Raw genomic sequence first — 16,386 nt, 5'->3', positions numbered from 1 at the left:
TATTTTTGGGCAAATTTCATCACCACTCACCACAGTAGTTTCTTTATGTATATAATGGAGTCAATTATTAAGGGCTGTTATTGGAAATTAGTGTAAATCCTAGAGAGGACCTAAGCATGAAGACCTGGTAAAATTAAAGACGAAGTCAGAGGCTTTAGTATTTATTGTTTCAACGGGATTTTATCACACATACAGGGGATGCTCCATAGGGCACATTATCTCCTTCCAACAACGGTCCCTCTAGGCTCTTCAGAGCGGGTTCCCAAATTATTCTATCTTTTTTCTCCTTGCCATATTTTCCTGATATTATAGACCTTCAGCCAGGGTTCGGGTCAAGGCAGCTGCAATAGGTAAATCATCAATCACTTTGCTTCTGTCATACTCAGAAGGGAAGAAAGGCTGCAATGGATAGTGGTTCTGAGTTTGTATAATGATTTTACTGATTCGTTTCTTAGTGCGTTTCCCAAATCCTAACCAAGTAGACATTGAAAGGAAATTTTGTAACTATTTGAAACTTAATCTTACTGACTAGTCTCATACAAAGGAAGTCCATGCCAGGGCTTCCAGGATAGCCTGTGAAAAGCCTGAGCATCTCAGGGTCTGGGAAGCACCATGAGAATAGAGCTATGGCACACAGGATAGTGGGTCCACTGCACAGACATCTGTGGAAAGCTGCATCACATCTTTGTGCGAACAAGAAGAGTGATGTTCAGAGAAGTTCAGTGGCCAGTGAAAATCAGTGTTTAGATTCCCGAAGTGGCTCATCTGTGCTCCTGCGGTACCCTCTCCGGGGTTCCTATAAAAACTGGAGCCACTAACAGCAAGCCAAAGACTCACTCAGGTATTCTCAGGTGAGATGCGCAATGCTGTGAAGAAGGTAATCGTAGATCTCTGGGGATCCTTTTAGCTTTTTATTGCTTTCACAGCATATAAATCTGAGCATATACATACTTTCTTAGCAATGCCACATGATACAGTAACTTCACCCTGGGCAACCAAGTAGAGCTAAGGAAGATAAGTAAATCTGATTACAAGTATGTAAATTTTTGCTCAAGTTTTTTGCCTCAGAAAAGTCTTGAGATACCAACTCTTCCTATGGTACTGAGACTTTTTACGGATTTGGGTAACTTTTATTCTTTGACAGTACAATCAGAGTATATAAGTACATGGGTCTGTGGATAGGAGTATGCTCACACACTTCCAGAGAGCATGTAAAAAGCCAGGGCACTGCTTATATGCACTCCGACAACTGAATGGAGGTTAAGTTGCTAAAAATTTATCTAGGTCTTCTTCAAATTAAACACTTGAATTTATGCTATTCAGGACAATAATTAAGCAGACTTTAGGAACAACTGCTTAGTTGGCCCAGTGTGATTTATTATGAAAAATAATAAATAATAGGAAAAAGTAACAGTGAGTTTCATCATCTGACTTCCCATTTTCACATGCTATGTTCAAAGGCACAGAGGCTGAGTAATGTTCACCAAAGACAGCACAAAGCCGTAAGAACAAAAGAAAGATGAAATGGGAAGAAAACTTGCATGTTAAAATGAAAACGAAACAAAACAAAAAAGAATAGAGAAGCCAAAATTCCCTCACCTTATTACCCACTGTCCTTAGGAAGTGAGAACAAGACATTTGGGAGCAATAGACAGAAGAGGTGTTGCATTAATAAGAAAAAAGAAGAAAGAATTTAATTTATAGCATGATAACCAAATTAAAGACATGTTTCAAAAGAAATAATATTAGAAATGTAACATAATGTTCATTAATAAATGTCTACGACGGCATCTGATATTTTTAAATGTGTGTGTATGTACACACAGCATCCATCGTGGAAATGCAACCCCATGATTTACCTTTAGGAACTTCAATTTTGTCACCTGTTAATATGCAGTACAGTCTTTATCTCTTCGAGTACGAGTCTTATAGTTTAATTTGTTTATAAATATTCACATATCAAGTCATTATGAGATAAACTGCTATAAATAATTACTTAGCAATGGGAGGTATTGTGGTTTGGGGTGACACAGAAACCACCTCCACTGTTACCAACCTGCACTGCAATGTCTAATACTAGAGCCGCTGACACTGTCACCTGTTGTGAGGAGGGGCAGCTCAGACCCGAAATAACCACACAGAAACTATATTATTATTTAAAACACTGCCTGGCCCATTAGCTCTAGCTTCTTATTGGCTAACACCTATATTTTAATTTAATCCATTTCTAGTAATCTGTGTATTGCCATGTGGCTGTGGTTTACTGGGTAAGTTCCCAGCCTCTGTCTCAGGCAGGGCTACATGGCTTCTCCCTAACTCCTCCTTCTTCCTCCCAGCATTCAGTTTAGTTGTCCCTGTCTACCTCTATTCCCTGTCCAAGGCGGTTTCTTTATTAACCAATGGTATTCACAGCGTACAGAGGGGAATCTCACATCAGTCACCCACTAATCTTGCTCTTGGCCTTGTATTCCTTTGCTCTGGCAAGTTCTACAACTGACACCTCTCCTCTCCCTCCCCTTTCCAGGAGCCACTTGTTCCCGCTGGTCTGAGGGCTGAACTCTGTCCTCATGGCCTCTGCCCTCATAGCCCACTGGCAATTCTCCTCTAGAAGGCTTTTCACAGACTTGTGTCTCTGCCCCGTCTTCTGAATTGCATTTGTTTTTAAATCTGTGTACTCCACTGAGCTGTATGCAAGCCCCCAAAGAACATGTACTTCAGCTTATTCACTCTGGGTCACCAGGGCAAGGAAGACAGAAAACATACGTGTAGAAAGGCCTAAGGGATGATTTTTTTATAGAGTAGCCACTTTGAAGAGACTGACAGCCATGTCTGTCTGATACAAGTGGTACGGTACAGCTCCAGAGCAGTTTTAAAAGTCAGGGGGGAATCTTAGAAACTCCTTCTGAACGAAGTTATTGACTAAGCAGATGAGCTTCAAGAGAGCGGTCTCAATCCATGGGCTCCTGACCCTCAAATCACAGGGGCCAGCTACAATAAAGAGGGGCCGTGTTGTCCCTTGATATGCTCAGTTGGATTTTTCTCAACGAGCCCGATCAGCTCTGGGAGAACAGGAGAGTGAATGACATACCATGGGCTTCTCAGCCTTGACCGCCTTCACCTGGAGGCATTCTTCCCGCTTTGAGGTAGTGTTGCTCAACTCCTTCTGCTCACCAAAGGCTCCCTGAGTCGGCCGGCCGGGGGACCGGGACTGTGAGTGGCTGCCAGAATCTCTCGGCGGCGGAGGCCGAGGGTGCATGTCTCCACGTTGCTTCTTGGTGACATGAGCCTCGGGACCATGTACAGTCTTCACATGTTTCCGGAGAGAGCTGGGGTCTGTGTAACGCTTGGTGCAGCCGGGGATTTTGCATACATACGGTTTCTATCAAATGCCACAAAAATGAATCGTCGATGGATGGTTATAAAAGTGATTATGACTTAGTAGTTGTTCATTACAACGCTAATTCTTTCAAAACCACTTCTAGAGCATTCAGACACCGTTCAGGTCTAACGACTTAGGCTATTTGGACAGTGCTCTGTGTTCACAGAAGCTAGCTTAATAGGGTATTATTTCAGGGAGCCACGAAAGCGGTAAAAGTGTAGAAATTGCCTTTACATTGTTGGAAGCGTTTATGCTCAGGGAGGAAGTATCACGGCTCTCCATCTATTGATGAGGATAATGGCAGGAGGCTTACAAGATGGTATCAGGACAATTTTATACATCTTGCAGGAGACAATTTGTATGAAGAATTTTTTTTATCTTATCTTGGTTCTGAAATCTAATAATGCTTTTGCTCGGCAAATGTGCTATTTGTACACAGGTATTATAATAATAAGAAATAAAACCAAATGCCCAGAGCAGTCCTCATGCTGTCTCTCTAAAATGTGCTCCCTTGGGTAGCATCACAACTCTCTGGTGTTCAGAGCTGAAAATGCCCAGGTCTCTGGTCTCTAAAGATGCAGCCTCATTATAGACCATTCGCATACCCTTTCCATACATTGCTCGGGGCTGGGGAACAGTTTACAGAAAACCAGGCCTCCCAGTCTGCTCTCTTCTGACTTTCCACATCTGCACAATGACATAACTACTTCATGTTAGTCAGCGATCACGCCTCCTGATATAGTTACAATCATGGGATGTTTATAACTAAATATTCATATAGATCACAGAACTCTTCCTTTGTTCTGTACCAATGCCAGACTTCCAAAATGATACAATTCTGGGACGCTGCTAGACTGAAGTCAGCCCTGCCTGCCCAAGGGCTCTATGTACACGAACTCAACCAGTTTCAGACGGAACACTAAATTCACACCCGTAGTGTGAAAATTTTACACTTGCAGTGATCACGGACAGATACTTTTGTTCCTGTTGCTATTCCCTAAACAACAGAGCAACTATTTATGCAGCATTTATACTGTACTGGGCATTAGAAGTAATCTAAAATGAGAGCTTATTCATGAATATTGCAGCATTTTAGTCAAGTGGCCTGTATATTCTCTGATTCGGATGTGTGTAGGGGTCCTGGGCATGATCTCTTGCTGAATGCCATAAAGGCCCTATGCACCTCCCTCTCTGTGTACCAGAAGGGAAGCTAGTATATAAGAAATCATCATAAAGGCATGATTAAAATAATGTATCTCTAATCCTTGCTAAAGACCCTGTCTTGTAGAATGTATGTCTGAAAGGTGCCCTTTTACGCTAAAAGCCCAAGGCCAGACTGAGTGCTGAGATTTTGTAATGCAGAGAGGTGAAGATTTCGAACATTATCCTGAGAGACTTCACCTCCGAATGTAAGATTCAGTTGGGCAGGATTGATTCCATTAACTATAAATTATGTCTACTCAGGAGCTCTGCGATTTGGGGCATATACATGATGAAGCGAAAGTACAGGATTCCATGCATTAGGGACAGAAGAATGACTCTGATGGTTAGTGCCATTACCTTTAGGTGTTTGCACATCAACCCTGGGCTTGCTCAGGGCACCGATGGGACAGGCTGTTCCATCAGCAGAGTGCATGAGGCAGATATGTGGGCACGGGGAGAGAGGCACATGACATACTGGAAGAGTTGCTCTTCCTAGACACCCATGCATGTGAATATGAGATTAGCCTGGACATGACGACAAGGTGATGTGCAATGACCACAGAGAAGTTCATCAGAACCAGCATTTTCATGAGCAATGACACACGTCAGCACACCTGTAACCATGTACCCCTGCATATGAACATGACATTAGTTACCTATGGAAATCTACAGGAACATGGAGTCTGGAAGTTTATGCTTTAAAATAAAACCCATGAACACAACTGTGTAGCTGAACCTTGAAATTAGGTGATAGCAATGAAATCCAATGACGGGCCATGACAAATGGCAGGCGTGCTGAGCGGTCTGCTTCTCATGTCCGGGGTTTTTAACTTCGGACATGATTGTTACCATTTTGTCTTGTACACTCAGGTACCATTGGAGAGATGTCAATGCATTTTCTCCTGACTACAGAATTTATTTATTTATGCATTTGCTTATTTATTTTTAAAAAGACAAGTTCTTCTTTACAGTCCACACTAGCCGTGAACTCATGAGTCTCCTGCCTCAGTCTCTCAGGTGCTGGGATTACAGGGCTGAGCCACTTTCCAGCTAGATTTTTTTCACTAAACATCAAATGAGTCCTAGTATATGCAAGATTCCCTGTATACAAAGATATGTAACCTTGATAAATATAATAATCTCTCATGTAATGTTTTATATGCTCTATACAGAATCTTCTTTTCTTGCAGGAAGAAAAAAATCATACCATGCAATTATTTACAGTATAAAGTGTGATACCTAAAGATACAATGAAGACTCCTCTTTTGGCTGGGATAATGAGAGGTCAGTTGTTAAAATCTGGGTTTAACTCCCCAGCTCATGGGTACATAAGGTGCTTGTAACTGTGCATGACCCAAAGTAAACACCTGCTCAATGGAGCTGTCATTAGGAGGAAACACTTTAGTTAGGTCTTAAAAATGGAGAGTATGACTTGGATGAATAAAAACAAGGAGAAGGAGATGCCAAAATGAAGGGTCGCTAGCAAAGGTTCTGCTCATGAGAGGTCAGACTTGAGCATGGACATAAACGTAGCTTTAGGAAGAATGTAAGTCACATGACCTGAATGGGGAGTCCTTTCAGAGGTGACTGCTACATAGCCCCTGAAGTCGCAAGGACAAAGTCATGGACACAGATGTGCTGTGATAGTTTTCATGTATGGGAATTACTCCCTGGGTCTACCCCGTTGAATTCTTCACTATACCTAGCATGGCAAAAGTGTTCGATACATAACTAGCTATCAGTCTTTGCTCACCAAAAAGATGAAGGCACAAGTAAGAGAATAAATCAATGCAAGTATCAGGACTTGTCTAGGATGGGCTGACTGCAAGAGTCTGGGTTTCCAGCTCAAGTCTAACCCTGTAGATGTGAAACTGCCCTGTACTTATACTCAAAGCCAAACCCGGAACTGTTTTTTATTTTAAACATTTATTAGTAATCTGTGGCTAATTACCTAAAAATAAATAGCAATATAACATAAACCAACTACTACGATGAGGCTTCGTTCACTGTGTCTTAAATAACTGTCTTAAGTATCAGCTGGGCTTCTAAGACTATCTTCCAAAATCCTCTGGAATCTAGAATATCTATACACTTTATTTAAGCTGTTTGCTCCCTGGAAATAAATTTAGAATGAAGTGCGTGATGATACCTCTGTCTCCAAGACAGAGTGTGTGCTTTCAGCAGTGAGCTGTCACCTGCCAGTGGGAGGGCTCTGAGTCTCTAGTCGGAGCCCAACTTTGTGTGGATTTGGGCTTTCATGGTAGAGTAGGCAGGCTGATTTACAAGTTAAATGCTACTACTGACTGGCCAGTAGGTGGCAGTTTCAAGCAACAGGAAACTAAGTTCCAAAAGTTTTTTGTTTTTGTTTTTTTCTTTTTAAAATAAAATTTCCTCTTCATCTGCGTCACTCTCCACACAGGGTCCATGCCTGAGGCCCCAAACTTTCACTTGCAGGGTCAGAGCCCACTCAGAGTGAGAACAGCCCGGAGAAAATAAAACAGAACACACCTCCTTTACCATGCATATTCCACAAGAAGGCTCATTGTTTCTGCCGGCAGCTTTGGAGCCTTGGAGGAGGCTTACCTCATTGGAATGCGTTCTGTTTTGGTGCTTCGCCCGATCTGAAGCATTGGAGAAAGCCTTGTTGCAGCCCTCGTGCTCACAGACGTATGGCTTCTCTCCAGTGTGAGATCTCAAGTGCGTTTTCAGGTTTTCTAGTCTCGAGTAGGCTTTTGTGCAACCTTCAAACTGAGGACAACAGGTAAATCTGGACCACGCTACACAATAGCAGCTGCAGCTTGTGCTTAGCCCCCTCTCCAAGTGGATAAAAACTTGACCTTTCAAGGGTCAGCAGCTTTTCAAAACCGTGGAACAAAAACTCCACTAAACTCTGCATTTATTGGGATTCAGATGTGGCTTGGGGCCTGGAAGACAAAGCATTGTCAGTGCCTGTAAAACTCCTGAAGGCTTTTTTTTTTCCTTTCCTATTTTATTTTAATAGACAGCTCAATGTGGACAATGAATTTCATTATCTGTTCATTGATCTCCTCCAATTCCCACTGATTTCAGATTCAGCACAAAGTTCATTAATATGGCTTTGTGTCTATACAAAGCCATGGAATTTGATCATGTTTGTAAAGGGCCTTTAAGATGTAAAGCACCAGGGCTGTGCGGTGCTCAGAGCGCCTCCTGAGAGAAAGTGCTGCCCACTCCAGGGGCTTACACTCTACTCCTGAGACTGAGCAGAGAGGGAGAATTTGGAGCCAAGGGCAGCTGGATATGCCTTACCCACAGGCCTGGGATGAGAAGTGGCCAGAGCTTTGTCAAATTTCAGAATCCCTACATCCACATTTTGAGACACCACAGAGACAGACAATGCGCTCATTCATGTTTTATATATACCATATGCACACAGACTAATAATAATGCTGTACAATAGTTTCAGTGCACCTGTGTGGGGACTGCAAGTGGCTGCAAATGTTCTAAGCGGGGCTTTTTACTTGGAACACTATGTTAGCATCCAGACCTTATAGACAGTCCTGAAGTGCTCTCCCACGAGCTACATCCCAAACCTAGTATTTTGAGTTTTGCTTTTGATAAAGAATGTTCAACTTAGGACCTGTAAGATGAGTCCAAGTGCATGCTGTGTAAACCTGACTACATGAGTTTGATACCCATAGCCCATATAAGAAGGCAAGGAGAGAATCGACTCCACTACATACACAGATAATAAATTAAACTGAAAAACACATCAATGTTGTGCTTTGTCCTGCAGTGTGCTGAACTGGGGGGGGGGGGGGTGGGTAACAGCAGACACAGAAGCCACAAGCACAAGGAGCCACCTTATGCCTGCTTGCCACTATGCAGAGATGTTCTGTCTAAAGCTCAGCTTCGGGGCACTTGACCCAGACAGTGAGTCACCTCTCTCCTCACTAGTGCCCAAACTACCCTTTCAGGACCTGGGGTCATCAGCCTGTAGAACCCTAGAGGATACAACGAAAGACCTGCAGAGGGAAGCGTCACACTCGCCCGTGTGAGGGGACACCGAGGGCTGCCCAAGCGTGTACTCACTGTGCACTTGTGAGGCTTCTCGCCCGTATGTCTTCTCATGTGCACAACCAACATGTACTGGGCTTTGAAGGGTTTCTGTTCTCTTGAACAATCAAGCCAACGACACACAAACTCCTTCTTTTCGCCATGAATGTGGTCATTATTGATATGCTGAGGTTGAGGAAAAGAGAAAGAAAATCAAGACGTATTAGTCACGTCTCAACGCAACAAAAGGAAGTGACAGTGTGTTCAACTTTTAAGCCTTGAGGACACATGAACAGCTTCGCGACATCACAGTTTAAAAGGCATCTGGTACATACATTTCTAAGATAGACTTGCTGATGCTAACTGCGTAGCCAGTTTGGGCGACACCACTGTAGACTTGGCATCCAGAAAAATTACTTGAGACTGAAATCTGAAGAGCAGAGGTTTAAGTCTGAGTTGCACAGAGTGTGTAAAACAGGGTGAGCTGCTCTGTGCCCTCTGTTCTCCACTGGTCCTCTGCACAGGAGTGCGGCGGTTCTCTCACTTGTGTGCGTGTGTGTGTACGCACCAGGAACACACATGCACCAGGATTCCATAACAAGGCTTAAGAAAACACAGGGTTGGCTGAGACGGGGGACAATCTCTTCCCGAATATTAAGCACAGAGAACCAGGCGCTAGGGAAGGACAACCTGTGATGGTCACCCGATGACTTCTTGTTTCTCAGCCATTATTTCCATCCACCTGTGGAATTATATTAATAGGGTAAGTTTTTCTCAGATTATTGTGTTCATGGCTGCTTCATTTGCTCTCATATGTGTGCGTACTATGTGGTGCCTGGTATCCAAAGATACCAAAGGGAGTCAGGTCTGTTGTGGTGGCTGAGAACCAAAGAATTTGGGTCCTCTGTACGACAAGGGCTCTTACCCACAAAGCTAGTGGCTCCCCACCTTCCTAATGCTCTAACCCTTTAATATAGTTCCTTGTGTTGTGGTGAACCTCAATCCAGGCTTTAGGGTCAGCTCTAATCTACATCTTTAGAAGGATGTGTAGCCAGGTGGTGGTGGCGCACACCTTTAATCCCAGCACTTTGGGAGGCAGAGGCAGGTGGATCTCGGTGAGTTCAAGGCCATCCTGGTCTACAAAGCAAGTTCTAGGACAGTCAGAATTGTTACACAGAGAAACCCTGTCTCAAGAGGGAAAAAAAAGCAAATAATAGAAGGACATCTGAAGTGCCTTCCGATACGACCACACTGGACTTACCTGAAGTGCCAGTGACACATGCCAGGACTTAGGAGCCTGAGTGGGAACACTGCCAGTTGAAAACTAGACTAGATCACACAGCGAGACCTTTTCAACACCAAAATCAGTTAAGTCATTCTTTAGTTATTTAGTACAAAATGTACTAAATACATTAAAATAACTAAATGCCCAGTTCTAGACTATCAGAGAGAGATTTTTATCCTGTTTTTATTCTCTGGCCAAGCTCTGTTGTACTTGCCTCATTTTAAGGCTACCAAGTACATTTTCAAATAAACAGATATGCATCTTTTGGAATCCATCTAGTAATTACAGTTCTCTTGGGTTCTGTTGGAGTGGCGACACAGCGTTTGATATGTGCCTCTGACTGCTCCAGCTTGGAGACCTAACGGTAATTTTCTGCCACCAGAACGGGCCTTCTTGATTATTCTTCTAGGTAGCTGGTTGCCTGAGAAAAAAAAATTTGCATGGAAAAAAATAGCTTTCTGTGTTGTTTCTAGAAGTTAGAGCTGGATAAAGGCAGAGAAGTCACCGCCTTCCTTGCCTTGAGCAGAGGTTGGAATGCCTGCTGAACTGCAAACACTGAGCAGCATGGGACAGTACACACAGAGACAACCTTATCATGTGGGGCAGTGTGTAGAAGACCAAAGTGACAGAGAAACCGTTTTCTTGCTGAACTTCCTATCATCAACCAGCTGTCCTAGGGAGCGGTATCCTAGACATGACAACTGTGCACATAACCCACGAAGATATGCATCACGGGCCATGTGATCCTGCAAGGGACAGGCGAGTCAATCACACTGGCCTGCAAACTGCCCAGGACGGTCCCAGGTGTGGCCCAAAGGACTTCTGAAATAAAGTCTTTCCGAGAGAAAAATAGACGAGTACACAGGACCACAACCTGAAATTGCTACTGTTTCCATTTTCTTCAGTTACTGGAAATTAACAAATTGATTCTTGTCATAGAATTCAGGGAAAGAAGATGGGGGACATGGGAGGAAGAAAAGAAATGGAGGGAGACAGATGAAATACAGAGAGAGGAAAAGGAAAGATTGTCATTGGAATAGGCTCTTAAGTTTCATATACTCATCCACAGACTGTGTCCTGGTGCTTGGCAATTATACAGTGTTTGTTGAGTTCACCTGATCTATGCACAAAGGAAACAGTACCAGCAAAAGGCACTGCCCTGAACACTTGTTTATTTTAATGCAACTGCTTCACCTGCATAGTTTTGTTGCTATACAATTACTCTTAAGAATTAAAAAAAGAAGACTTTGAAGATACCCAGGCATGGCCCACTCTTTCCCTGGGGAAGCCAAGAGATCCAGACGGTAGTGACTTTCTCCTCGCATGCTTTCAGGGTGGTGTGCAGGAAGCCTGCAGCAGGCCCAGAGATGGGGACTGAGGCAGACATAATTCCTGCCCTAAGGAAATTACAGTCTCCTGGAGGAAAGCAGGTAATAACTTAAATTACTGTATAATTACAGCTGTGATAAGCATTATGAAGGGAAAGAATGGGTTTCATAAAAACACATAACGGGTCCGAGATCTGTGCGCCACATCACGGATCAGGGGTCAGTTCAAACAAAACAGCACTGAAAACAGAACCCGAAGGCTGAGACATTCCCTGCAGGTGACAGGGAGGGGATGGCTCTGGAATGGGTCTAAGCTGGACACACTAGGTACTGAAAGTGGCCAGGAAGTTAAGAATCTGTATGGAATAGCAGTGAGAGCTTTGTCTCCGAGCAGGGAGACCCAGCAGCAAGCAAAGGAGTATAGTTGTAGGGAGCGACAATATGTGCTTGCTTAGCTGGAGGGGCTGCCAAACTGAGCATGCTGCCATCTCTATATATGGGAAGGGCAAGGATGATCTGTGCTGAATAATTAAAACTTCAAATTCTGCAAGACTAGCTTCTTGGAACTGTTTTCTTTTGCCCCCTAAAGAGTAAATCCCAGTCTCGATATGCTTTATAATATTCCTAAAACTGTTCTTAAATCCAAACTTAAAAGATTACACGTGTGTGTAAAGGAAATCCAACCATCTACGAGGGAAGTGAACAGACTCTTCTCAGAGGGTATAGTCAGTTACCATAAGGAAATAAAGAAGCATCTCTCTGACCATGTAAGATGTTCAAATGTGTTTAACACTTTGGAGGTTTTTAAGATCTAGGAGTTTAATTATTAATTAAATTTCTAAGGAATCATAATAAACCCCATGTGGCTGTAAGTTTTAAACGGTTCCTTTCTTTGACAGTAACTGTTTGGTCTCTGTGGCTGTCAGTCACACGAGCACTCAGATGGACAGAAAGACACTGGTGGCCTCAGTAGCACACCGTGTGCCTTCGGCAGATCACTGGCCAATTCGGGCCTTAATTATCTCATCTGTAAAAGTGTAGTGAGAAATTTACATACATCAAGGGGCTGGCAGGCTTTTCCTGTATAAAGCCAGGCAGAAATACCAAGCTCGGTGCTAAAAGCACCTCTGTCACCAGGTGCAGATGCAGTGAGGGCGTGAGCTGTTTACTTATAGATGTCAGAAATTTGCAGAGGTCAAAAACATTTCTTAACGTTTTCTTTTTAGCTATTTAAAGCCATCGAAATGAGCCTAGTTGACAGGCTGGGCTCAATGGCGAGACACACACACACACACACACACACACACACACACACAGAGAGAGAGAGAGAGAGAGAGAGAGAGAGAGAGCGCAAACCAGGCAGTGGTCTGGATCTGACCTATGAACCCGTCATTTGCTTGCCCCCAAATGAGATGATTTTTGAAGGCTTCCTTCTTATACTAATATTTGACAGTTTATTTTTCAAACATGAAAAAGCATAAGCAGAAAGAGGTAGGTTTTCAAGCTAAAGAAAAGAATCAAGAAAGGAATAAAAAACAGGTTGCTAGTGAGAGAAAAAAAAAAGAAGAAAAAACTGTCCATGAAAGGGAGGGGGTTCAGCCACAAACACCTCAGTCTATGCATCATTTTCCTGGGTTTGGGTCAAAAGTGCACTTATTTCTCTCTCAAAAACCCGAGGTCACTGAGAGTAACACACAATGAATAGACAATTGACGGTGAACAGGCAGACTGATTCCCTGTGACGCTGGCCTGAAATTCAAAGGCTGTGAGTTTATTTGTGGTTTCGCTGAAAACGTGACTTCCTAACAGTGACAATGTTAATCAAATATATAAATAATTTAATTGAAGGGAAAATAATGCATGATTAAATTCTAAACTAATCCAACACTACGACATGCAATTTGCCAGAGGCCCAAGAACCAGAAAGAGATAGATGGTATAAATTACAAAGCTGTGTATGGGAACCACTCTAAATGTTTCCTGTCTGAATAAACAGGGGACATGGGCACCAGCATACTCTCAATAAAGGCTTAAGTCCAACAATGGGACTTCCAGTTGGAACCGCATCTGGCCGAGGCTATGGTAGTTGATGAAATTAACATAACCTGCACAGTGATCAAACTAAGAGTCAATATTTACCGACAGTGACCATGCCTTTAGCAGAATGAGCCAAGGCCCGTAATTCCATCTTCCCTACACTGGCCTGCGAGAGCCTGGAGAAAGGCCGAACTCAACAGCTTGCTTGCCAATGGGAGACGCGGAAGGCAGCTCTTTACTTCAAGGGATTCTCTTTGGGAAGCTCTGCCCCACTTGTCAACCAAGGAGACTTGGAGAGGGGCAGAAGAGAGACCTGAAGGGAGAGGGAAGAGGAAGCTTTTCTTCTTGTTAGCAGCAGCAGAATGGAAATCCACAATGGGCTTCACTGAGCTAATCAGGGTCCTTTCTCCTTGCTTCATTATGTGCGTGAGTTCCGAGCGGGCAGTTTTCCTAACCTCCAGCTGAAACACACATGTGGCCCAGCCACTCTGGGTGCTCACACAGGCTTGCATAAAGCTGCTATTCAATCAGTTCACGAAGCTTGGAGGTGCGTTCTGCTTTTGTTCTGACTCCCTCTCTCTTGGCCAGATTCAATTTCCACTTGGAAAGCGCGGCTCCCTAGATAAGTAGGCTCCGTTCTTAGTAACTCCCTGAGAGGGGAAGCTATAGCGCTCTTCAGAGCTGAGCAGAACGTTCACTCATCCCACCGACTGCCTAGAGTGACTCACTGATCAGGAGGCAAACACTGGCTGCCTCCCAAGTCTGTTTTCTCCAGCCAGTAGGATCCAGACAGCAAGGAGCGAATTCTTCCTGCTGATGCTGTGAAAAAAATCCATTAAGCACACCCAGAAGCAGCAATAGTGAGACAGGCAGACCTCGGGCCCTGAAAACAACAGCCAGCATCATTCTATCTTCGGCACTTATCTACTTTGCTGGTCTTCTCACCACCACCTGTTTCCCAAACAGCACAGACTTCAGGGAGCTAAAAGGCTCTCACCTGTGTGCTGCCAGGTTTCTCACAGTTCCAGGTATATATGAAAGCATAAAATATGGTCCTGCACAAGTGCATGTGATTGTCTCTCACACATAGTATGATGGATGTGATAGATACAGCAGCGGTCCATGAATACATACTAAAGAGAGTGGAGCAGAACCATGGGCTTCAAGTTCTCAGGCTCCATGGCCTCTTGCTCTGGCTGAAACACTTACTCTCCCTTAGTTCTGCCTACTGTCAATGTGCTGGCCAGACATTTTGTATCTAGACCCACCAACATGCCGTTCAGATGTCACTATCACATTCTATATGGAACCCATGGCAGCTGTCCTGCCTTAGCCTCCTGAGAGCAGGTGTGAGGCATCATACTTTGCCCCATGACTGTTTTCAAAAGGAAGGAGTAAAAGAGAAACATCTACAACAGAATGCCAAACTGGAACTATCTGATGCTTCCTGACTCTTCCCATGGCCAGACGAGTTCATGAATGGGGCTGCAGAGAAGAGACACAAGCGTCACGCCTCAAGTTTGGTAAAGAATTGCACCGGGGGTGTTCTGTCTGGCATAAGGTGAGGCATAAAGAATTAAACAATCTTAAGAAAAAAATTCAATCTCAATTTGTTTCCTGGGTTTATACATCTATTATCTCTTGATTTAGGTTCCCAGAGATATCTGTGGAAAGGAGGGAAAGGAGAAAGTGATTTAGACTTCATTAAAATTTAATTAAAAATAAAACCAGTATGGGAGAGAGATAGAAATGATTTACCTAAAAGAAAAGCAAATTCCCCGAGAATTCCTCCCACTTTACATCTCAGCTCAGCTGACATCTTCTTGCGAGCCTTACTTGATAAGCAGTATTTCTGAAAAGTTCTATGACTGTCATGGCTTGGATTATGTTAGGGACACATTGTGATTGGATTCCTTAAAGCATTAAGAAGCAGAAATAGAAAAACGGCACAAATCACAAACTATCAGGGCTGAAATAGGCCTTATATATCAATATGCACTTTAATTTTAGATAAACAAAATAATTTAAATTGTTTTGGTGGCACCTGTCAATCTTTCAAACAGATTATTTAAGAAGCTGCAGCAGCCTGCTGTGGAGGGGTCTTCTCCAAAGACTTCCCAGAACGAGTGTTGCAGGCCTAGCTGGCTAATAAAAATTCTGACTCATCCGTAGCTGTTTGACACACTATAAAACCAATCAGGAAAACATCAAGAACTTAAAAACAGCACTTAAAGAAAATTTTTTAAAAAATTTCCAATTTCTGGTCTGTGAACATTAAGTATTAGGTGAGACAGAGAGATCTGGGCTTATTGGTTAGAAATGAATGAATGAGTCCCCACTGGCAGGTGTCTGGCACAATTATGCACCATAATCATTTCTTTTATGGGCTAAAAACAGCAAAGTTATTTAACACGGTGAACATTATCTATGAATGAGGAGCTCTGCATTAAGAATGGAAATGAATGGGATTAAAAGACAAATCCTACCTCACTCCCTGTAAACCGAGACCGAGGCGAGCTGGATACACATTCCATGGAAGCAAGAACCAATGATCATTTACTGGTGTAGGAGTTCTTTCTGTTTGTGTGTTGCTTTCATTGAATAATGAATAAAGAAACTGTCTTGGCCTTTTGATAGGGCAGAACTTAGGTAGGCGGAGTAGACAACTGAATGCTAGGAAGAAGGACAGAGGGGCAGACACCATGGATCTCCTGCCTAAAAATCTTGTTGGTAAGCCACAGTCACGTGGCGATACACAGATTAATAGAAATGGATTAAATTAAGATGTAAGAATTAGCCAATAAGAAGTTAGAGATAATGGGCCAGGCAGTGTTAAAATAAATAGCTTCTGTGTAATTATTTCGGGTGTAACCTGGTGGCAGCCAGGATGAAAAGCAGCCTGCTCTACCTGTTACAGGTAGAATCACAGGTAGAATCCAAGTGGACAAGGAAGAGTAAGGTTCTGGCCAGCATTACGACACAGATGCATGCTGGAGACACGCTGAGTGAAAGAAGCTACAGGGCAAAGCACAAACAGTACAAGGAAACCCCATCACCACCAGGCTAAGTAGATCTATGCGGAATGATGGCTACCTGTGGGTGGGATCCATGCAGAAGAC

General features: G+C 43.3%; 1 protein-coding gene across 1 annotated transcript in view; it reads right to left on the bottom strand.

Moving 5' to 3' along the window:
• The window catches only part of Gli3 (GLI family zinc finger 3), a 267,115-nt gene that overhangs the window by 6,811 nt on the left and 243,918 nt on the right, over positions 1-16,386 (bottom strand). Inside the window, exons 11-13 of the mRNA XM_087896438.1 lie at positions 8,654-8,803; positions 7,166-7,330; positions 3,089-3,379 (exon numbers count right to left, since the gene is read on the bottom strand). Of these exons, the coding sequence (XP_087752564.1) occupies positions 3,089-3,379; positions 7,166-7,330; positions 8,654-8,803 (606 nt within the window). The remainder of the gene's footprint in view (positions 1-3,088; positions 3,380-7,165; positions 7,331-8,653; positions 8,804-16,386) is intronic.

The sequence above is a fragment of the Myodes glareolus genome, chromosome 14 (genome assembly GCF_982192425.1).
Source record: "Myodes glareolus chromosome 14, mMyoGla1.1, whole genome shotgun sequence".
In the NCBI taxonomy this organism is placed as follows: Eukaryota; Metazoa; Chordata; class Mammalia; order Rodentia; family Cricetidae; genus Myodes; species Myodes glareolus.
This window is presented reverse-complemented; position numbering and strand designations above follow the sequence as displayed.